Source organism: Artemia sp. Qi Xiang Cuo, chromosome 11 (assembly GCF_049724085.1).
Source record: "Artemia sp. Qi Xiang Cuo chromosome 11, ASM4972408v1, whole genome shotgun sequence".
NCBI lineage: Eukaryota > Metazoa > Arthropoda > Branchiopoda > Anostraca > Artemiidae > Artemia > Artemia sp. Qi Xiang Cuo.
In genome coordinates, this window is record NC_142804.1 from 31,219,311 (window position 1) to 31,243,223 (window position 23,913).

The window sequence follows — 23,913 nt, forward strand, 5'->3', positions numbered from 1 at the left end:
TTCAGTTAGAGTTCTAGTTTAGTTTAGTTAAGAGTTTTGTGTTTTAGCTTAGAGTCTTAGCATAGAGTTTTTTTTAGATTTATATTTTATTTTAGTTTTAGTTAATATTTTAGAGTTTTTAGATTAGAGTCTTAGCTTAGAGTTTTTGTTGAAGTTATAGTTTAGTTTAGTTTTAGTTAATAGTTTAGAGTTTTAGCTTAGAGACTTAGCTTAGAGTTATAGTTTTAGTTTAGTTTTAGTTAAGATCTTAGAGTTTTTAAGCTTAGAGTCTTAGCTTAGAGTTTGTGTTAGAGTTCTAGTTTAGTTTATTTTTAGATAAGAGTTCGATGTTTTAACTTAGAGTCATAGCTTAGAGTTTTAGTTAGAGTTATATTTTAGTTTAGTTTTAGTTAAGAGTTTAGATGTTTTACATTAGAGTAATAGCTTAGAGTTTATTTTATATTTATAGTTTATTTTAGTTTTAGTTAAGTTTTTAGAGTTTTTAGCTTAGAGTCTTAGCTTAGAGTTTTTGATAGAGTTCTAGTTTAGTTTAGTTCTAGTTAAGAGTTTGATGTTTCACCTTAGAGTCATAGCTTGGATTTTTACTTAGAGTTCTAGTTTAGTTTAGTTTTAGTTAAGAGTTTCGAATTTTAGCTTAGAGTCTTAACTTAGAGTTTTTTTTAGATTTCTAGTTTATTTTAGTTTTAGTTAAGAGTTTAGAGTTTTTAGCTTAGATTCTTAGCTTAGAGTTTTTGTTAAAGTTCTAGTTTAGTTTAGTTTTAGTTAAAAGTTTAGAGTTTTTAGCTTAGAGTTTTTGTTAGAGTTCTAGTTTAGTTTAGTCTTAACTTAGAGTTTTTTTGATAGAGTTCTAGTTTAGTTTAATTTTAGTTAAGAGTTTGGTGTTTTAGCTTAGAGTCTTAGTTTAGAGTTTTTGTTAGAGTTCTAGTTAGGTTTAGTTTTAGTTAAGAGTTTAGAATTTTGGATTAGTGTTTTAGCTTAGAGTTTTTGTTAGCTTTAAGTTTTAGTTTATTTTTAGTTAATAGTTAAGAGTTTTTATCTCATAGTCTTAGCTTAGAGTTTTTGTTAGAGTTATAGTTTAGATTAGTTTTATTTGAGAGTTAAGAATTTTATAATATAGTCTTAGATTAGACTTTTTGTTAGAGCTCTAGTTTATTTTAGTTTTAGTTAAGAGTTTAGAATTTTTAGCCCTAGTATAATTCAGTTTTAGTTAAGACTTCGATGTTTTACCTTAGAGTCATATCTTAGAGTTTTAGTTAGAGTTCTAGTTTAGTTTAGTTTTAGTTAAGAGTTTGGAATTTTACCTTAGAGTCATAGCTTAGAGTTTTTGTTAGAGTTATAGTTTATTTTAGTTTTAGTTAAGAGTTTAGAGTTTCTAGCTTAGAGTCTTAGATTAGAGTTTATGATAGAGTTCTAGTTTAGTTTAGTTTTAGTTAAGAGTTTTATGTTTTACCTTAGAGTCATAGCTTAGAGTTTTAGTTAGAGTTCTAGTTTAGTTTAGTTTTAGTTAAGAGTATAGAGTTTTAGCTTAGAGTCTTATCTTAGAGTTTTTGTTAGAGTTCTAGTTTATTTTAGTTTTAGTTAAGAGTTTAGAGTTTTTAGCTTAGAGTCTTAGCTTAGAGTTTTTGTTAAAGTTCTAGTTTAGTTTAGTTTTAGTTAAAAGTTTAGAGTTTTTAGCTTAGAGTCTTAGCATAGAGTTTTTTTTAAAGGTCTAGCTTAGTTTAGTATTAACTTAGAGTTTTTTTAGAGAGTTCTAGTTTATTTTAGTTGTATTTCTTATCTTAGATTTGTACATTAGAGTATTTGCTTAGGGTCTTTTGTATAGTTCTAGTGAAGTTTAGTTTTCTTTAAGATCTTTTAGTTTTATCTTATCGTCTTAGCTTATTGTTTTATTTGTAGTTCAGGTTAAGTTTAGTTTTAGTTAAGAGTTTAAAGTCTTTAGCTTAGCGTTTTAGTTTTGATTTTTTGTTATAGTTATATTTTAGGTTAGTATTAAGTAAGCTTTAATAAATTTATCATATAGTATTATCTTAGAGTTTTTGTTAGAGCTCTATTTTAGTATAGTTTTATTTAAATGTTTGGAGTTTTTAGATTATATTCTTAGTTTAGAGTTTTTGTTGAAGTTCTAGTTTAGTTTAGTTAAGAGTGTAGAGTTTTTATCTTAGAGTCATAGTTTAGAGTTTTTGTTAGAGTTCTACTTTAGTTTAGTCTTAATTTAGAGTTGATTTTATTGAGTTCGAGTTTAATTTTATTTAAGAGTTTGATGTTTCACCTTTGAGTTTCAGTTAGACTTATAGTTTAGTTTAGTTTTATTTAAGAGTTTTATGATTTAACCTAGAGTCTTAGCTTAGAGTTTTAGTTAGACTTCTAGTTTAGTTTAGTTTTAGTTAAGAGTTTAGAGTTTTAGCTTAGAGTCATAGCTTAGAGTTTTTGTTAGAGTTCTAGTTTATTTTAGTTTTAGTTAAGAGTTTGGAGTTTTTAGTTTAGAGTCTTAGCTTACAGTTTTTGTTGAAGTTCTAGTTTAGTTTAGTTTTAGTTAATAGTTTAGAGTTTTAGCTTAGAGCCTTAGCTTAGAGTTTTTGTTAGACTTGAAGTTTAGTTTAGTAATAGTTAAGAGTTTAGAGTTTTACTTAAAGTTGTAGTTTAGTTAAGTTTTAGTTAAGTGTTTCGAGTTTTAGCTTAGAGACTTAGAGTTATAGTTTAGTTTAGTTTTAGTTAAGAGTTTAGAGTTTTTTTTAGCTTAGAGTCTTAGCTTAGAGTTTTTGTTAGTGTTCTAGTTTAGTTTAGTTATAGTTAAGAATTTAGAGTTTTAGCTTAGAGTCATAGCTTAGAGTTTTAGTTAAAGTTATAGTTTAGTAAAGTTATAGTTAAGAGTTTTGAGTTTTAAATTAGTGTAATATCTTAGAGTTTTTGTTAGAGTTCTAATTCAGTTTAGTTTAAGTTAAGAGTTTCGAGTTTTAGCTGAGTCTTAGCTTAGAGTTTTTGTTAGAGTTCTAGTTTAGTTTAGTTTTAGTTTAGAGTTTTAGCTTAGACTTAGAGTTTCAATTAGAGTTATAGTTTGGTTTAGTTGCTTCTATGAATTTAAAGTTTTAGATTAGTTTCATATATTAGATTTTTTAATTATATTTCTAGTTTGGTTAATTTTTATTTAAGAGTTTAGAGTTTTAGCCGAGTCATAGGATAGAGTTTTTGTTAGAGTTCTAGTTTAGTTTAGTTTTAGTTAAGAGTTTAGAGTTTTAGCTTAGAGTCTTAGTTTAGAGTTTTTGTTGAAGTTCTAGTTTAGTTTAGTTTTAGTTTAGAGTTTTAGCTAAGACTTAGAGTTTAGATTAAAGTTCTAGTTTGGTTTAGTTTTAGTTAAGAGTTTAGAGTTTTTAGCTTAGAGTCTTAGCTTAGTCTTATTTAGAGTTCTAGTTTAATTTAGTTTTAGTTAAGAGTTTAGAGTTTTACCATAGAGTCTTAGCTTAGAGTTTTAGTTAGAGTTAAAAGTTTACTTTAGTTACAGTTAAGAATTTAGATTTTTAGCTTAGAGTCTTAGCTTAGAGTTTTAGTTAGAGTTCTAGTTTAGTTTAGTTTTAGGTAAGAGTTTAGAATTTTAGCTGAGTCTTAGCTTAGAGTTTTTGTTAGAGTTCTAGTTTAGTTTAGTTTTATTTAAGAGTTTAGAGTTTTTAGCTTAGAGTCTTAGCTTAGTTTTATTTAGAGTTCTAGTTTAGTTTAGTTTTAGTTAAGAGTTTATAGTTTTACCATAAAGTCTTAGCTTAGAGTTTTAGTTAGAGTTAAAAATTTACTTTATTTACAGTTAAGAATTTAGATTTTTAGATTATAGTCATAGCTTAGATTTTTACTTAAATTTATAGTTTGGTTAAGTTTTAGTTAAAAGTTTAGAGTTTTAGCTTAGAGTCTTAGCTTAGATTTTTTTTTATATTTCTAGTTTATTTTTAGTTAAGAGTTTAGAGTTTTACCTTAGAGTCTTAGCTTATAGTTTTTGTTAGAGTTCTAGTTTAGTTTAATGTTGGTTTAGAATTTTATGTTTTACATCTGATTTTCATTTATAGTCCTAGTTTAGTTTACGTTTATTTAAGTGTTTAGTGTTTTACATTAGAGTCATAGCTTAGAGTTTTAGTTAGAGTTATACTTTAGTTTAGTTTTATTTACGAGCTTATAGTTTTTACTTAGTACAATTGATTATAGTTTTAGTTAGAGTTCTAGTTTTGTTGAATTTTATTTAATAATTTTATATATTACATTTGATCTTCAGTTAGAGTCCTAGTTTAGTTTAATTTTATTTAAGAGTTTAGCTTTTTATACTAGATTGTTAGCTTAGAATTTTAGTTAGATTTCTAGTCTAGTGTGGTTTTAGTTAATAGTTTAGATTTTTATCCTAGAGTCTTAGCTTAGAGTTTTTGTTAGAGTTCTAGTTTATTTTAGTTTTAGTTAAGAGTTTAGAGTTTTTAGCTTAGATTCTTAGCTTAGAGTTTTGTTGAAGTTCTAGTTTAGTTTAGTTTAGCTTTAGTTTAGTTTTAGTTAATAGTTTAGAGTCTTAGCTTAGAGTTTTTGTTAGAGTTGAAGTTTAGTTTAGTAATAGTTAAGAGTTTAGAGTTTTTTGCTTAGAATCTTAGTTTAGAGTTTTTGTTAGAGTTGAAGTTTAGTTTAGTAATAGTTAAGAGTTTAGAATTTTAGCTTAGAGTTATAGTTAGAGTTAAAGTTTAGTTTATTTTAAGTTAAGAATTTAGAGTTTTAGTTTAGGGTCATATCTTAGATTTTTAATAAAAGTTTTAGTTTGATTATGTTTTCGTTAAGTGTTTAGAGTTTTAGCTGAGTCTTAGCTTAGAGTTTTTGTTAGAGTTCTAGTTTAGTTTAGTTTTAGTTAAGATTTTAGAGTTTTACCTTAGAGTCTTAGATTAGAGTTTTTGTTAGATTTTAATTTTAGTTTAGTTATAATTAAGAATTTAGAGTTTTATCTTAGAGTCTTAGTTTAGAGTTTTTGTTTTAGTTGTAGTTTAGTTTAGTTAAGAGTTTAGAGTTTTATCATAATATAACTCTATTCTATATATCATTAATATAACTATAACTCTATATAATAATATTTATCTATAATATAACTCTATTATTCTAGTTCTCATAACTAGAACTCTAACAAAAACTCTAAGCTAAGACTCAGCTAAAACTCGAAAATCTTAACTAAAACTTAACCAAACTATAACTGGAAGTAAAAATCTAAGATATGAAAATAATCTAAAACTATAAGTTTATAGCTGTAAATAAACCAAACTAGAACTATAATTTAAACTATAAGTATCAGCTAAAACTATTAACTAAAACTAAACTAAACTAGAGTTCCAACAAAAACTCGAAGCTAAGACTCTAAACTAAAACTCGAAACTCTTAACTTTAAGTAAACTGAATTAGAACTCTAACAAAAACTCTACGCCATGATACTAATCTAAAACTCTAAGTTCTAAACTATAACTTTACTAAACTATAGCTTTAACTAAAACTCTAAGCTTCGACTCTAAGCTAAAACTCTAAATTCTTAACTATAACTAAACTAAACTAGAACACTAACAAAAACTCTAAGCTAAGACTCTAAGCTAAAAAACTCTAAACTCTTAACTAAAACTAAAGGAAACTATAACTCTAAGCTAAGTCTCTAAGCTAAAACTCAAAACTCTTAACTAAAACTTAACTAAACTACAACTTTAAGTAAAACTATACTCTATGACTCTAAGCTAAAACTCTAAAATCTTAACTATTGCTTAACTAAACTTCATCTCTAACAAAAACTCTAAGCTAAGACTCTAAGCTAGAAACTCTAAACTTTTAACTAGAACTAAAGTAGAATTTCAACAAAAACTCTAAGCTAAGACTCTAAGCTAAAAACTCTAAACTCTTAACTAAAACTAAAATAAACTAGAACTCTAACAAAAACTATAAGTTAAGACCCTAAGCTAAAATTCTAAACTCTTAACTAAAACTAAACTAAACTAGAACTCTAACTTAAACTATAAGCTAAGACTATAAGTTAAAACACCAAACTCTTAACTAAAACTAAACTAAACTAGAACTCTAACTTAAACTCAAAGTTAAAACATAAGAGTATTAACTAAAATTAAACTAAACTATAACTATATCAATTAATTATAAATTAAGACTAAACTAGAACTCTAACAAAAACTATAAGCTAAAACTCTAAGCTAAGAGCTCTATACTTTTAAAGATAACTAAAATGAACTAGATCTTCAACAAAAAATCTAAGCTATTACTCTAAGATAAAAATTCCACACACTTAAATAACACTATACTAAACTAGAGCTCTAAAAAAAACTTTAAGCTAAGACTCTATTATAAAATTCTTAACTCTCAACTAAAACTAAAATAAGCTAGAACTCTAACAAAAACTCTAAGATAAGACTATGATCTAAAAAATCTTAAATATTAAATAAAAATAAAATAAAACTAAAATCTAAAAAAAACTCTAAGATAAGATTCTAAACTCTTAACTAAAACTAAAATAAACTTGAACTCTAACAAAAACTCTAAGCTAAGACTCTAAGGTAAAACACCAAACTCTTAAATAAAATTAAAGTAAACTAGAACTCTATCAAAAACTCTAAGTTAAGACTAAACTAAACTAAACTAGAGCTTCAACAAAGACTCTAATATAAAAATCTTTAAATCTTAATCAAAACTTAAATACACTATAACTTAAACAAAAACTCATAGATATTAATCTAAGCTAAAAACTCTAAACTCTTAATAATAAGTGAGATAAACCACAGATCTAACAAAAACAATATTATAAAAAACTAAGCCAACACACGAAAAAATTAACTAAAAATAAAATAAACCATAACTATAACAAAAAGTCTAAAATATTAATCTAAGGTAAAACGTCAAACTCTTAACTAAAACTAAACTAAACTAGGACTAAAAATTATAAACTATGAAATAAAAATAGAATAAAATAGAGATCTAACAAAAACTCTAAGCTAAGACTCTATGTTAAAACTCTTAACTCTTACCTAAAACTAAACTAAGCTAGAACTATAACTAAAACTCTAAGCTAAAACTCTAAGGTAAAACACCAAACTCTTAACTAAAATTAAACTAAACTAGACCTCTATAAAAAAAACTCTAAGTTAAGACTAAAATAAACTAGAACTTTAACAAAAACTCTAAGATAAGACTCTAAGATAAAAACTCTAAACTCTTAAATAAAACTAAAATAAAATAGAACTCTAAAAAAAACTCTAAGCTAAGACTATGAGCTAAAATTATAAACTCTTAACTAAAACTAAACTAAACCAGAACTCTAAGTAAAACTCTAAGCTAAAACTCCAATGTGAAACACAAAACTCTTAGCTATAACTAAACTATAATATAACTCTATCAAAAACTCTAAGCTAAAATTCTAAGCTAAAACCCTAAACTCTTAACTAAAAATAAAATAAACAAGAACTCTAGAAAAAACTCAAAGATAAGACTCTAAGCTAAAATTTAAACTACTAGCTAAAACCAAACAAAAACTCTAAGCTAAGACTCTAAGCTAAAATTCTAAACTCTTAACAAACTAAACTAAACTAGAACTCTAACTGAAACTCTAAGCTAAGACTCTAAGCTAAAACACTCTAAACTCTTAACTAAAATTAAACTAAACTAGAATTCTAACAAAAAAAGTCTAAGTTAAGACTCTAAGCTAAAACGCGAAACTCTTAACTAAAACTTAGCCAAACTAAAACTTTAAGTCAAACTCTAAGGTATGACTCTAAGCTAAAACTCGAAACTCTTAGCTCAAACTTCAACTCTAACTAAAACTCTACGCTAAGACTCTAAGCTAAAAACTCTAAACTCTTAACTAAAACTAAAATAAACTAGAACTCTAACAAAAACTCTAAGCTAAGACTCTAAGCTAAAACACTAAACTCTTAACTAAAACTTAACCAAACTATAACTTTAAGTAAGATTATAATATAAGACTATAAGCTAAAACTCTAAATTCCTAACTGTAAATAAACTAAACTAAACTATAACTCTAAATAAAAATCTAAGATAATACTCTAAGCTAAAAACTCTAAACTCTTAATTAAAACTAAACTAAACTAAAGCTCTAACAAAAACTCTAAGCTAAGACTCTAAGCTAAAAACTCTAAACTTTTAACTAAAACTAAACCAAACTAAAACTCTAGGATAAAAGTATGGGTAGTTCAACTTGTAAATTGGGTTTGGGAGGGACTTTAAGAAAGGAACTGGTTCTGAAATGCCTTTGGAAAAGTATTCCTTGGTGTTGGGGCATTCAAATGCTGTAAAGTACAGTTATGGGTGAAAAAGATGGGTACTTCAAGTTAGAAAATAGGTTTAGAAGGGACATTAAGAAAATAACTTGTCCTGAAATGCCTTTTGAAAAGTATTGCTTGGAGTTGGGGCATTCAAAAAGCTGTAAAGTAAAATTGTGTGTAAGAAGGATGGGAACTTCAACTTGTAAAATAGGTTTAGAATGGACATTAAGAAAATAACTTGTTCTGAAATGCCATTTGAAAATTATCGCTTGGTGTTGAAGCATTCAAAAGCTGTAAAGTAAAGTTGTGGTTGAAAAGTATGGGTATTTCAACTTGTAAAATGGGTTTGGGAGGGATATTAAGAAAAGAACTTGTTCTGAAATGCCTTTTGAAAAGTATTTCTTGTTGTTGGGGCATTCAGAAGCTGTAAATTAAAGTTGTGGGTGAGAAAGATGGGTACTTCAAGTTGGAAAATAGGTTTAGAAAGGACATTAAGAAAATAATTTGTTCTTAAATGCCTTTTGAAAAGTATTGCTTGGAGTTGGGGCATTCAAAAAGCTGTAAAGTAAAGTTGCGGGTGAAAAGGATGGGAACTTCAACTTGTAAAATGAGTTTAGGAGGGACATTAAGAGAGGAACTGGTTCTGAAATGGTCTTTGAAAAGTATTGCTTGGTGTTGGGACACCCAAAAAGCTGTAAAGTATAGTTGTGGGTGAAAAAGATAAGTACTTCAAATTGCAAAATGGGTTTAGGAGGAACATTAAGAACGTAACTTGCTATGACACGGTCTTTGAAAAGTATTTCTTGGTGTTGATGTATCCTAAAAGCTGTAAAGTATCGTTTCGAGTTAAAAAGATAAGTACTTCAAGATAGAAAATGGGTTTAGGATGAACATTAAGAAATTAACTTGCTTGTCTTAGTCAATTACGTCATTCTATGCCCATAAATGAATTCCCGTCATGATCTTCTGATATGGTTCTACCGATTATGTAATCAATTTCTAAGAGATCCATTGGTCCTAGTTGATTACGTCATTCTAGGCACATAAATGGATCCCCGTCATGACCTTCTGATATGGTTCTATCGATAATGTGATAAATTTCTCAGAAATCCTTTTGTCATAGTTGATTACGTCATTCTATGCCTATAAATGGATTCCGGTCACGAGCTCCTGATAGGGTTCTACCGATTATGTAATCCATTTCTCGGGAATTCTCTCCCTTCGATTACGCAATCCATATATCTTCCCCACTTTCCCCTTCGAAACATTAAATTAATTCCCCTTTCGTGAATCAATATTTCCCCTTAGAAACAACAAATTAATTCCCCATTTCTTGAATCAATAATTCCCCTTAGAAACAATAAATTAATTCCCATTTCTTGACAGATCAATCAACCTTGACATTACCTGTCAGACATTATTAAACTTCGCCTGGAAACTATTTGATTTGTGATTGACAGTACATGTCAGACATTATTAAATGTTGGCCGGAAATAATTTTGATTAATGACTGACAACATAGGTGTTCCAAATTCCCAATCTATTTTAATTAACCACGTGGTCTCCCTAATGACTCTCTGCACATGGCCAAAACAACAACAACAACAACATCGACCTTGGAAATTTAGGTCATTGACCCCATTAACCACGTGTTCTCCCTAGGGAGGCTATGCCCATATATGGTGTGCTGTCACGAGTATAAGATAGCCTTCTACTAGTATTAGCGTGTACATATTGCCTTTTGGTCAGTGGATCATCCCTTTCATCATTCCCCAAAGTCCCCCAAAATTCTCTTTTTTAATTACAACAATCAAGTACCGTTAAGGAATACTTGTAAAATCAAAACCTTCTATTTAAAAAAACTTAAATCTTGAATTTATAAGATGTCCAGGAATTATTATCAATATTTATTAAACAGTCAGTTTATCCAATCATCTTGATTATTATGATGATTTCATTTTAGAATTTATTTTTCGTCGATATTTTGACAAGTTAAACGACGACGTTCAAAATATATGTAGTTCTCAATAAAACTCAAATGACGCAATATCCTTTAGAAGGCTTAGGGCGGAGGGGCAACAGCCCTACTTCTGTTTGTAGGACTTTCTGTTCATTTATGTTTGACTATTTATTCTAAATTTTATTCCATTTAGGATTTGTGTATCCATCTACGTATATCAGCATTTGTTATATTTACATTTGATGTGTATTATTTATTTCAATTTCTGTTCGTTTGGGGTTTTGTGTATTCGTAGATAATAGTTTCTGGTCGTTTTAAGGTTGAATTACAATAGGAATTTATTGCTGCGCCTCTAAAGTTTCCATAGGGCTCTTTACCCTTCTTTGAAAAACTTATTTTTCGAAAATATTTTAGATTTAATTAATTATAAAATAAAGCAGGCCTAAATAAGGTGTAAAAGACGCGAAATTAAGTATTTGTAAAAACTGTCTCAAAAGCGTATACTAGAATTTGTCAAATCCCTTCAAGTGATAATATCAAATGAGCAAAACGTTACTGATTTTATCATTTGGTCACATTGTTTGGGCTCTTCAGATACCCTGTATCACTTAAGTAGTTCTGACATTAGCAATATTACTATCAATGATGTTCTGACAACGTTGCTGCCAATTAAAACGACCGTTGCTCTTTATATAGACTTCAACTTTTCAATATTTCGGCAAACGTTTAATCCGTTTAAACGTTTAAACGCATCATCACTATTTTCAAAACAAGATATGGAATTTAGGGCTTTATTTAGCTACTTGCATAAGATGTTATTTGGTTTGGCTTTGTTTTACAACCGAAACAAATATTCTTCTCTAGGGCTCTTGGCCGTAAGGCAAGAGAATATAGCTTTCCCCCTTGGAGACCGAAATTATACATAATTTAATTATGATTATGTTAATGTAATATTAATTTCAATCCTTTTCATATTTTTTTCATAAATGCTTCACGAAAAGACGAGAAGAAAAATATAGACCCGAGGACTCTTGCCCGTAAAGCAAGAGGCTATAGCTTTTTCCCTAGGAGACTGAAATTATACAAAATTTTAATTAAGATTATGTTATTATAATATTACATTCTAGTCTTTTCGTATTTTTTCATAAATGCTTCATAAAAGACGAGAAGAAAAATATAGGCGTTTAATATTAAAGTATATTTTGTCAAGCTGGATTTTTGATATGTTTGCAATCGAAAAGCTTTTATCAGGTAGAAAAGACCAGAGCAGAGCCGAAAAAAAAGTTATTTGATTTTCTTTTCTACTGAGGCTAGAAGTAGGATTGGGATTATACCTAAATGGGAGGAGAGGAAATTTCAATTGCGATCTTAAGCTCTCTGACCAAAAATCCAACATGAGATGGGTAGTCTCATAAAAAATAAAATCACTGGAAGTTGTAAATGGCAATCATGTTTTTTGATAAAAAAGATAAAATTTTATTTAAAAACAGATTTCTTGTCTCATAAGTCAGATATTTAGTCTCTCATAAATGCTTTGTAAAAATACGGGACAAAAAATCTAGACATTTAATCTGCCAATATTTATGTCCCTATCATAACACATTCTATTGTTACTTTCTCTCCTATAGAAATTATAATTTATGAGATTTTCCTTTTGTGCAATAGTTATGTGAAAATCAATATCGCTGGAAAAAGTCTATATGAAATGAACTCAACTTTGGAATAATTAGATTTCACTCTCTCATGTAAATAAAACCTTGACAGAATTTAAATGAAAAATGATGTTAAAACGCATTGAAAGAGGCGATCAATAAAGCAAAGAAGCGAAATTTTCCAAAGGAAGTTTTATAAAACGGTAATAAAGGAAGCTGAAAATCAGAAAGTCATTCCTAAGGTGTATTAGAAAATGTTAATATTTCTAATTGTGCTATTCAGGATTTGATTAGTTCTGAACATTAATTTAGCTTCCTACTTCTTAAGGCATAGTGTTGAAAGATCACAAAGCAGGGCCATTTATTATCGGACGTTAGACAAAAATTTGAAATCGGTTGGATCCGTACGTGATGCCCGAAAATGGGCCTAATTTTGTTTTTCTTTTCAAATTTGAACGCCATGTAGATAGGGCCAGACAGAACTCAAATTTGAAAGTTTGGCTGCATCGACCTGTGACACCTGAAACTAGGTCCACAAATTCTGTTTTCTATGATTGGCTTAAACTTACAGGACAGGACATAACCGTCAGTACTATTGGCCTATACCCTTTAACCGTTTTTACTCTTTTTTGTATGGACTGCATGTTTATCGATAAAGACTCCGTTTGGCCGAATGGTCTCTGAAGATGGGAGGCTTTGTAAATAGTTGTTTGGTAATTCTTAGACATCATGCTCTCTCAGAAATTTCTCTTCATCCTATTTTGGCCCTATTCGAGTCAAAAGAGGTAATTTTTGGCTCAAAATGGCGGAAATAGACGATTTACTACTATGCGATGTCTTTTGTCCGCTTTTGGCCTACTATTGGCCTATACCCTTTAACCGTTTTTACTCTTTTTTGTATGGACTGCATGTTTATCGATAAAGACTCCGTTTGGCCGAATGGTCTCTGAAGATGGGAGGCTTTGTAAATAGTTTTTTGGTAATTCTTAGACATCATGCTCTCTCAGAAATTTCTCTTCATCCTATTTTGGCCCTATTCGAGTCAAAACAGGTAATTTTTGGCTCAAAATGGCGGAAATAGACGATTTACTACTATGCGATGTCTTTTGTCCGCTTTGTAAAACTTTTGTTAGTTTTTAGACGATTGGTTTTCGGAGACAACCAATCGACGATTGGTTATTTTTAATACTATTTTGGCCCTATTCAAGCCAACAGTAATTTTTGAGGTATAAAATGGGGGAAATAGGCAATTTACTACAATGTTAGGTCTTTTGTCCGCATTGTAATTAGCTTTTGTTAGTTTTTAGACGATTGGTTTTCTGAGACAACCAATCGACGATTGGTTATTTTGTTATCCTATTTTGGCTCTATTCGAGCCAACAGTAATTTTTGAGGTATAAAATGGGGGAAATAGGCAATTTACTACAATGTTAGGTCTTTTGTCCGCATTGTAATTAGCTTTTGTTAGTTTTTAGACGATTGGTTTTCTGAGACAACCAATCGACGATTGGTTATTTTTTATACTATTTTGGCTCTATTCGAGCCAACAGTAATTTTTGAGGTATAAAATGGGGGAAATAGGCAATTTAATACAATATTAGGTCTTTTGTCCGCATTGTAATTAGCTTTTGTTAGTTTTTAGACGATTGGTTTTCTGAGACAACCAATCAACAATTGGTTATTTTTTTTATACTATTTTGGCTCTATTCGAGCCAACAGTAATTTTTGAGGTATAAAATGGGGGAAATAGGCAATTTACTACAATGTTAGGTCTTTTGTCCGCATTGTAATTAGCTTTTGTTAGTTTTTAGACGATTGGTTTTCTGAGACAACCAATCGACGATTGGTTATTTTTTTATACTATTTTGGCTCTATTCAAGCCAACAGCAATTTTTGAGGTATAAAATGGGGAAAATAGGAAATTTACTACAATGTTAGGTCTTTTGTCCGCATTGTAATTAGCTTTTGTTAGTTTTTAGACGATTGGTTTTCTGAGACAACCAATCGACGATTGGTTATTTTTTTATACTATTTTGGCTCTATTCGAGCCAACAGTAATTTTTTAGGTATAAAATGGGGGAAATAGGCAATTTACTACACTGTTAGGTCTTTTGTCCGCATTGTAATTAGCTTTTGTTAGTTTTTAGACGATTGGTTTTCTGAGACAACCAATCGACGATTGGTTATTTTTTTATACTATTTTGGCTCTATTCGAGCCAACAGTAATTTTTGAGGTATAAAATGGGGGAAATAGGCAATTTACTGCAATGTTAGGTCTTTTGTAAGCATTGTAATTAGCTTTTGTTAGTTTTTAGACGATTGGTTTTCTGAGACAACCAATCGACGATTGGTTATTTTTTTATACTATTTTGGCTCTATTCGAGCCAACAGTAATTTTTGAAATATAAAATGGGGGAAATAGGCAATTTACTACAATGTTAGGTCTTTTGTCCGCATTGTAATTAGCTTTTGTTAGTTTTTAGACGATTGGTTTTCTGAGACAACCAATCGACGATTGGTTATTTTTTTATACTATTTTGGCTCTATTCGAGCCAACAGTAATTTTTGAGGTATAAAATGGGGGAAATAGGCAATTTACTACAATGTTAGGTCTTTTGTCCGCATTGTAAATAGCTTTTGTTAGTTTTTAGACGATTGGTTTTCTGAGACAACCAATCGACGATTGGTTATTTTTTTATACTATTTTGGCTCTATTCGAGCCAACAGTAATTTTTGAGGTATAAAATGGGGGAAATAGGCAATTTACTACAATGTTAGGTCTTTTGTCCGCATTGTAATTAGCTGTTGTTAGTTTTTAGACGATTGGTTTTCTGAGACAACCAATCGACGATTGGTTATTTTTTTATAATATTTTGGCTCTATTCGAGCCAACAGTAATTTTTTAGGTACAAAATGGGGGAAATAGGCAATTTACTGCAATGTTAGGTCTTTTGTCCGCATTGTAATTAGCTTTTGTTAGTTTTTAGACGATTGGTTTTCTGAGACAACCAATCGACGATTGGTTATTTTTTATACTATTTTGGCTCTAGTCGAGCCAACAGTAATTTTTTAGGTATAAAATGGGAGAAATAGGCAATTTACTACAATGTTAGGTCTTTTGTCCGCATTGTAATTAGCTTTTGTTAGTTTTTAGACGATTGGTTTTCTGAGACAACCAATCAACTATTGGTTATTTTTTTTATACTATTTTGGCTCTATTCGAGCCAACAGTAATTTTTGAGGTATAAAATGGGTGAAATAGGCAATTTACTACAATGTTAGGTCTTTTGTCCGCATTGTAATTAGCTTTTGTTAGTTTTTAGACGATTGGTTTTCTGAGACAACCAATCGACGATTGGTTATTTTTTTATACTATTTTGGCTCTATTCGAGCCAACAGCAATTTTTGAGGTATAAAATGGGGGAAATAGGCAATTTACTACAATGTTAGGTCTTTTGTCCGCATTGTAATTAGCTTTTGTTAGTTTTTAGACGATTGGTTTTCTGAGACAACCAATCGACGATTGGTTTTCTGAGACAACCAATCGACGATTGGTTATTTTTTTATACTATTTTGGCTCTATTCGATCCAACAGTAATTTTTTAGGTATAAAATTGGGGAAATAGGTAATTTACTACAATGTGAGGTCTTTTGCTCCTGAAAAACGCCACTAAAACTTGAAATTTACGTTTGAATGAACATATCACGGTGACCTACAATCGAAAGTTTAGGGTCCCCTCTACAAAAAGCACACATCCTTTGCTACATTTCTCGATAACAGGCGTCAAGCTTCCACTTTAAGGTTATTAGACATTACCATTACTATCAACCATATTTAGAATAAATTTTCAGAGAAAGGTAACAATCCATATTAAAATCTAAAACAAGTAGAAATGAAGTCACATAATATTCATGCTTGAAACGTACGGAATTTACCTCAAACGAGACTATTACGCCCCTAAGCCTTGTAACGGCCATGTCAAGGTCATTAATAAAAAGAGTTCTGTTGACTTGTCTTTAACAATCGGAGGTCATGAATCTATGTAACCAGATTCGTCACTTTAACAGAGGTTGCCTTAGCCCTGAATAAACACCCTGAAATTTTTAAGCGTATCTGAAATTTTTAAGCGCTACAAATCAATACAACCAAATTTTTCTTCCAGGTGTTGTTGTCATTATTAAGCCCCTCATTGTCGAACCTTCTTACCCTGAAAGTTTCATGCAGATTAAAAAAAATGGTTCATTTGGGCGTCACGAATGAATATAACAAACTATTTCAATAGTTTTTCGTATTCACTGAGGTCCCCCTGCAGTGGAGAATTAGGAGGAGGGACAAGGGGGCACTTTCCCCGGGTATAGAAATTATAGGGGCGGAAAATGTCAAATATATAATCTAATGGCTATAAAAATTTTCTTATTTTTGAAATTTTATTTTTATTAAAATACGAGGGCGCAGTTGGCAGTAAGTATAAGCAAATTCAATCCAACATTTTCATTTTTCCTATATCTTCATCATTATTCCTTGAAAATAAAAGTAAATAGCAATAAAAGTAAATTATTGCGATGATTTACATCCCTTACAATTGTTCCACGAACTCCAAGACATGAAGAAAATAAGTCAACACCGACACATTTTCTTAAAGAAACCTACGTATGTGTTAGAATTAATTGTGCAATACGGAGATGAAGGTGTCTTCGGAAACGTAAGAGCTGTCTATCAAATATTATTAGCGATTGCACTGTCTATGGTCAGAAATAAGAGGTCGTGTACCTTAGACCGTAGACCCTCCAGAGCCAGGAATGGCACATAGGGCGTCTACGAAACCTCACCACACATCACGGAGCAGAGCTGCAGCCCTGACTCAGATTCTGTTCATACTGCCTTCACAAGGTGTGTCTTGGACAACCTCTTTTGCACCTCCCTTCAGGGCACCCCTCATAAAATGAACATATGAGTCGATCCTCTGGCAGACAAAGGACGTGGCAAAGGTACGTCCATCTCCTACGATTCAAAAGGTCAGTAACTAACGGTTGACTACTTTTCTGGCAAACTCGTCTGTTCGTGATATTTTCCTGCCACGATGTATTTAGTATTCCTTTTAGGCAGATGTTTTTAAAAGCTAGGACGCGTTTCTCCAGTTGAACATTCAGATCCCAGCATTTACTTGCATAGAGGGTAATGCATATCACATTGCCATTCATGAGGCGGTGCTTCAAGAACATAGTAACCAGATTGGCTTCAACATATTAAAAGTCGATGTAGCTTGTCCTATCCTCTTTTTGATTTCGCTGGTTATTTCACCATTATATCATTCAAATGCCTGTGGTATTTAAATTCATTGACCTGTTCAATGGCTTTATCTTTGAATTTCAGCGTCAACAGAGAGTCAGATGTAGCCATGCTTTTTGTCTTACTGACATTCACTGTTAGCCCCAACTTTTGAACCTTTTCATCTATGGCACCGCAAAGCAGCTGCGATCGCTGTTTGACTTCTTCGAGAAGAACAACGTCGTCAGCGAAGTACAGGTCAGAGATCTAACGGCTGCAAAACTTCAATCCAGAGTCTGAAGGATGCGTTATAATGTAGTACATAACAATAACTAACACGAATGGGGAGAGGGCATATCCCTTTTTGACACCGGACATTATTTTGAGGAAAGGGGTATCCAAATTTTCCGTGGCCACACAACATTCCCTATCCTCATAGAGTGCGATTTCATTTCGACTAGTTTATCAGGTAATCCATAATAGTTCAAAATCTTCCATAAAATCTTTTGATACACGTCATTTTTCCACTTTTGCACAGCTGTCATCACTTCTTTGGTGCTGCGGGTGAGGGGGGGGGGTCAGCACTTACGGCAATCAGTAAGAAAGGTCAGATCAAATATGGGCTAGGAAGCAATCAATTGGGACGAGATAATTGATAATTATGCTGAGGCTAAAGTAAGAAAACTTAGATTTAAATAAATTAAAAATTTCATTATTCTATTTCAAGTTTTGTTAAAATTGGAATGAAATTCGGGAGACACGGAGGGGGGCGTACTAGTCAAGATTTTGCACCAGGTGCTAGAGAGGCCCGAACCGCCATTGTCCCCCTGTCATACACACTAATGCATAGTTGTGCATTAGGTATTTTGGGTGGATCTTTTTATTTAGGGAGGGGAGAGAGAGGTAAAACTCTTAAAAAGAGCATTTGTACATGCTTAGGTACATATTTTCAAACTTTCCACGAGATATACTTCACACCATATTGGAGAATGAAAGAATTTAATCCTGACCCTCTTCATTTATGGGAATACCTTCGGACTAAGCGTGCCATATAGTTTTGCAGGGGAGGGGTGTGAAACCCCTCTCAATGTAACAGGAAGTGTTCATTTTATTTTAATTTTGAGGATTGTGATAAAATTTGAACTTGAGATTAAAGAGAGGGAATTTAGTTGGGGCAAAAACCTCATATTATTTAGGATATTCCTATTTTACTACGTAAGGCATTCAGACCTAACTTAGTAATTATTCATAATGCAGTCTTGAAAAAAAAAATGCTTGAAGTGCCATGCCCCCCCCCCTGCCCCTCATACTTAGTATTATTCTCAAGATGATATTGAAGGTGAACAGACATAGACACGAGGCTTAGAATATGTACAAAACAGAACTTTCTATTTTCCCAAGAAGACTGGTCACGGTTGCTTTTTTTTTTTTTTTTTTTTTCAGGGATGAATATATATATATATATATATATATATATATATATATATATATATATATATATATATATATATATATATATATATATATATATATATTATATATGATTAATGTAACCCTGTGGTCAAAATATATAAACTTTTTTTTTCGAATGAAGTCAAAAAGTGACCTTCGAACATAACACACATATAAATTATTTTTTAAATGAGGGGGGTCGTCATCCCCCTCAACCCACTCTTTACGTAATGTTTCCATCCTAATACTTGGAGAATCGCTCTATCACAAGAACAATGCGAGTAAAAGTTTAATTTATGCTAGTGCTTCGGGAATAGATGGGGTCATTGATTTGTAATAAACAATTAAATTTGCTGTTCAAAGTCCTGGAAGGCCGTAGAAAAACAGCCAGGAATGACCAACCGGCTAAATTAGTTGCATTTTAAAATACTTTCAGGAAAACACAAGTCAAACTTTTGATAATCCAAACTTTATTTTGTGTATGAAAGGGCGACATCCCCTCTTACACATAGAATGATTTATGTTTATTATATCTTTAAACCTTAGCTCTGTTCTTTGATTCCGAAATCATTCCGATGTTCTTTGATTCCGATCATTCTTATTCAAGAGGAGGAGACTCTGAATCGAACTTGAAGTATTTTTCGAATCTAAGATGAAATTACTTCCACTGGATACGTTCCGTTCGAAACCACGGATAATTTTGGAAAGGTCCGTTTGAAGAAACGATTTCTTTCCATCCTACTTCAATCTGAAGTTTACTTTCCACGACATTTAACGCACTAACTAGCTCCATCTAGCTTCTTGCATCCAGTAAAAGCCCTTGTACTCTTAAATCTGAGACGCTTCCAGTTTTCTAAATCCAATTATTACACCCAGAAACCATGTCTGGAAGTCTTACCTTATCATAACCTTGTCTTAACTCCTCAGAAGATGCAGCACAAAAACCATCCATATTTTTTAGTCACCATAATAGGCCTAAGTATTTCACATCAATCCGTCCAAAACGTTTCTAATATTCATAATCCAAAAAATTTCTCCGTCTATTTTCTAAGCAAAACCGTGCGCCGAGAACACTAACTTGCTCTAAGAATGCATCGATTTGCAGTTATTATCGATATGACAGAGTATCGCAATAGTAATGTTGTTTCCTCGGGAATTAGAAAGCTTATGTAGGCAATATCACCAATAGAAATGTCAAAATAAATACAAGTCAATTACCTCTAAGAACAGGGAAAATTGAATAGAAAAGAACGAGAGAGCTCCTTGTTAAAAGAATTATGTTATCATTTTCGAACGTCAGAAATAATTTAATAAATAAAATAGTCATTCAAAGATAAATAGGAGTAAATAAGTTCAAGTGTTTGGCTGCATTTCATTACGGTCTTTTTATTCCTCCAATTTAGAGACTCAATTCAAGCTTTATTACTGGTGGAAAGAGCTAAAAAAAAGTTTAGAGTGAGGGGCAGCATTCCAGAGAGTCTCTGTTTTTTCACCACTTTCCCAGAAATGTTTTCCTCTTGGCACATATTACGGACTCCAAGCCTTGGAGAGTAAGACCCTTCCTTAATTTGACCCTGGCGCCGCGCCGGTGGATCGAACGAACGCCGCTGATGAGGGGCCAGGCGACCGCCGTCGAAGTGTCACTACGCCGCCAGCGCACCGCCGGCGCGCCGCCGCTGGCAGAGGCACCGGTGTTCGGCTGACTTTAAATTAATTTTGCGGCAATTGTTTATTGCGTCAACCGCAAAGTCGGAGCTTTTCTTTCTCGTGTGGTTTAGTATTTCGATTTTCCTGATTAGAAATCAAGCAGGGCTTGCACTATCCCCGAATTTTCGGGTATTCCCCCAAAAATCTATGCATCACCCCGAAAAAAAAATTTGGTTCCCCGAATCCCCGAAAATCACGCAATCACGGTGCCACCCCTAGCGATTTATCACCAGTGACTTTTCTTTCCAAATATTAATTTGCATACCATAATTCTTCACTACTCTCTTGTTCGTTAATTTTTGTCTCTTTTGTTACTTTGCATAAAAACCAGACAGATGCAATATGAAATTGCAAATATTGCAATCTACACAGTTCTTCATATGTTGACAAAAAAGTATCGTCTTTATGAAATGAGTTTAAACAATCTCGAATGCAGTTTCCCAATTGCTATTTCTTACATCATTCGTAGTCAAGAATTTTATTTTCAAGTTGAATAGAATTATAGAACGCATTCACTACTATACAGCTGAATTGTAAGTTTGCAGAATGTTTTTTTTTTCTTTTGCTGTTTTTAGATAAGATTTTCTTAATGTTTAATACTCAATTTTGGAACGCCTGATAGATTAAAGAAAATACAGTCTTCTTTTGAAAAAAAATTAGCTATAGACTAAGCTATGTACAAGGTTGGGGAATTAAAGATTGAAACGGAAGTTAACACAAAAATATGATTCATAAGAAAATTGTAGATTATTGCCTATAGGGGGGGGGGATAGGGGGCATATCATTTTTAAATGATAATCCCTCAATTTTTTTTATTGAAAGCAGGTATACCAAAGAGATATGTTTTTTTTTCATTTAATGTGGAGACGGAAAAAAATAATATCAAATTCTCCGGGAAACCATTGAAATATTTTGATATACCCAGGGTCTTCCATTGGGACTTGTTCATTGTCTTGGGTATTTTGCGATTTCTCATAGGCTACTGGCCTAATTTGGCTTTTTTGTGTGCTCCCTTTTAATTAGATTTGGATCTTATTGAATGCCAGGGCAAATCTATGACTCATTTTTCCAATAATTTGAGGTATATCTGAATAATTTCGAAATTTTTGTTGTTGTCTTTGTACCCCTTTACTCATGCCCTTAATTTTTTTTCAATGAAAAATAAGCTGTTTAATGTTATTTGGCGTGTTTGTTTGAACCATATATTGACCTAGTTAATTATTAAGTAAATTATTTTTTTAATGTAAAGCTCAGACAATATCCTATCAAGGTGGTATCCAGAGGGGGGAGGAGGTAGAGAGGTATTACATTTAAACGTTAATATCTCGAAATTTTTTATCGGAAGCAGGGATACCAAAAATATAATTTTTTTTTAATTGAAAGCAGAGATGGCATCCTATAAAGGTGGTATCCAGAGGGGGGGTTAGGGAGCTATCATATTTAAATGATAATACCTCGATTTTTTATTTTTTTAAAAGCAGGAATGCCACTAAGTTAATTTTTGTTTTATATTTAAAGCAGAGACGGTAGCCTATCAGGATGATATCCAGAGGGGGGGGGGCATAGGGAGTTATTATATTTAAGTGATAGTACCTTGATTTTTTTTATTGGAAGCAGGGATGCCAAAAAGTTGAAAAGTTGACAAAAATTCACAAGATTTTCGTGAGTTATACTTGATACAGCACTTGTATAGTTTTATCGTCCAAAGGGAAAGGGACATATGCGTCCAACCCGTTTTTTTGTCTTATTGATAAAACGAGTTTACTTTGAAAACATTCATTCATAAGTACCAGGCAGATTCACACTAAAACGAACTGGTTCGTAAATGGAAAAGCAGTGTGGTCTAAGTGTGACGAAAGCGATATCGACATCCCCACCTAACGTTGCACTCGAGTGACAATGGCGCCCTTGGTCCAGTGCCCAAGTTACATTAAAAGGCCAGGTCATAATAAAAGCTTAGAACGATGTGGGCACAATGTGTTGTTTTTGGTTCTCCATACCCAGGCACTTCGTATCGAAGGAGTTGTTGTAGAAACTTCGAAAAAGGCTCATTCGATTTGTAATGGGAGTGACTAGGACCATTTTTAATATTCGAAAGTGATTAAAGGGAAGCTAGCCCCCCCCCCCCATGCCTTTCCTTCCTCACCACACATTCAATCAAAAATTTAAGAGGGCCATTGGGTTCAGCGTAGTTGTTTTAAGATAGAAAATATATTTTTGAGGAGGACACTCCCTCACAACCCTTAGGACAATGGTTTTAAGTTATGCCCTGGGGGCCTATAAGGGTTTTTATAGAAGGCGTTGTCGTAGAAACTTCAAAACAGGCTCATTCGATTGGAAATTCAAAGGGCTAGTGCCCTTTTTAACAGTCGAAAGTAATTGGATGGCAACTAGCCCCCCCCCCCCGCCCAGCATTCCTCCAACATGCATCCAATAAAAATTTTGAGATAGCCATTTTGTTCAGCCTAGTTGATTTCAAAATATAAAATATGTTTTTGAGGAGGACACTTCCCCACAACCCTCAGGGCAATGGTTTTCAGTTATGCCCTGGGGGCAAATAAGGTTTTTATTAGAAGGCGTTTTCGTAGAAACTTCAAAACAGGCTCATTCGATTGGAAATTCAAAGGGCTAGTACCCATTTTAATAGTCAAAAGTGATTGGAGGGTAACTAGCCTTCATTCCCCCAAATACATCCAATCAAAATATTGAGATAGCCATTTTGTTCAGCGTAGTTGATTTCCAGATAGAAAATATGTTTTAGAGGAGTACACTACCCCAAATCCCTAGGGGCAAGGGTTTTAAGTTATGCCCTGGTGTAATCTAAGGTTTAAAAAGGAGACGCTGTCGTAGAAACTTCAAAAAAAGCTAATTCGATTGGAAATTTAAAGGGCTAATGGCCTTTTTAATAGTCTAAAGTGATTGGAGGGCAAATAGCCCCCCTCCCTCCCACGCCCATCATTCCCCCAAACACATTCAATAAAAATTTTGGGACAGCCATTTTGTTCAACGTAGTTGATTTCTAGATAGAAAATATGTTTTTGAGGAGGATACTCCCCCACATCCCTCAGGGCAAGGATTTTAAGTTTTGCCCTGGGGGCATATAAGGTTTTTATTGAAATCTTTGTCGTAGAGACTTCAAAAAAAGCTAATTCGATTTGAAAATCAAAGGACTAGTGCCCTTTTTAATAGTCGAAAGTGATTTCAGGGCAGCAAACTCCCCTCTCACGCCCATCATTCCCCCAAACACATCCAATAAAAATTTTGGGACAGCCATTTTGTTCAGCGTAGTTGATTTCCAGATAGAAAATATGTTTTTGAGGAGGAAACTCCCCCACAACCCTCAGGACAAGTGTTGTAAGTTATGCCCTGGGGGAATATACAGTTTTTATTGAAATTTTTGTCGTAGAAACTTGAAAAAGGGCTCATTCGATTTGAAATGTAAAGGGCTATTACCCTTTTTAATAGTCGAAAGTGATTAGTGATATTTTTTTGTTGTTGTTGTTGTTTTGACCAGGGCACTTTGTATCGAGGGAGTTGTCGTGGGAACTTCGAAAAGGGCTCATTCGATTGAAAATAGAAAGGACTGATGCCGTTCTCAATAGT

General features: G+C 32.0%; 1 protein-coding gene across 2 annotated transcripts in view; it reads right to left on the reverse strand.

The window, feature by feature from the left end:
- The window catches only part of LOC148946872 (TOX high mobility group box family member 4-like), a 140,327-nt gene that overhangs the window by 85,725 nt on the left and 30,689 nt on the right, over nucleotides 1-23,913 (reverse strand). The window contains exon 1 of one of the 2 annotated variants that reach the window (XM_089096682.1): nucleotides 19,502-19,627. The exons of the other annotated variant lie outside the window; for it this stretch is intronic. Coding sequence (XP_088952808.1) covers nucleotides 19,502-19,555 — 54 coding nt within the window. The 5' untranslated portion in view covers nucleotides 19,556-19,627. Of the gene's footprint in view, nucleotides 1-19,501; nucleotides 19,628-23,913 lie in introns of those variants that run through there. 2 annotated transcript variants of the gene reach the window in all.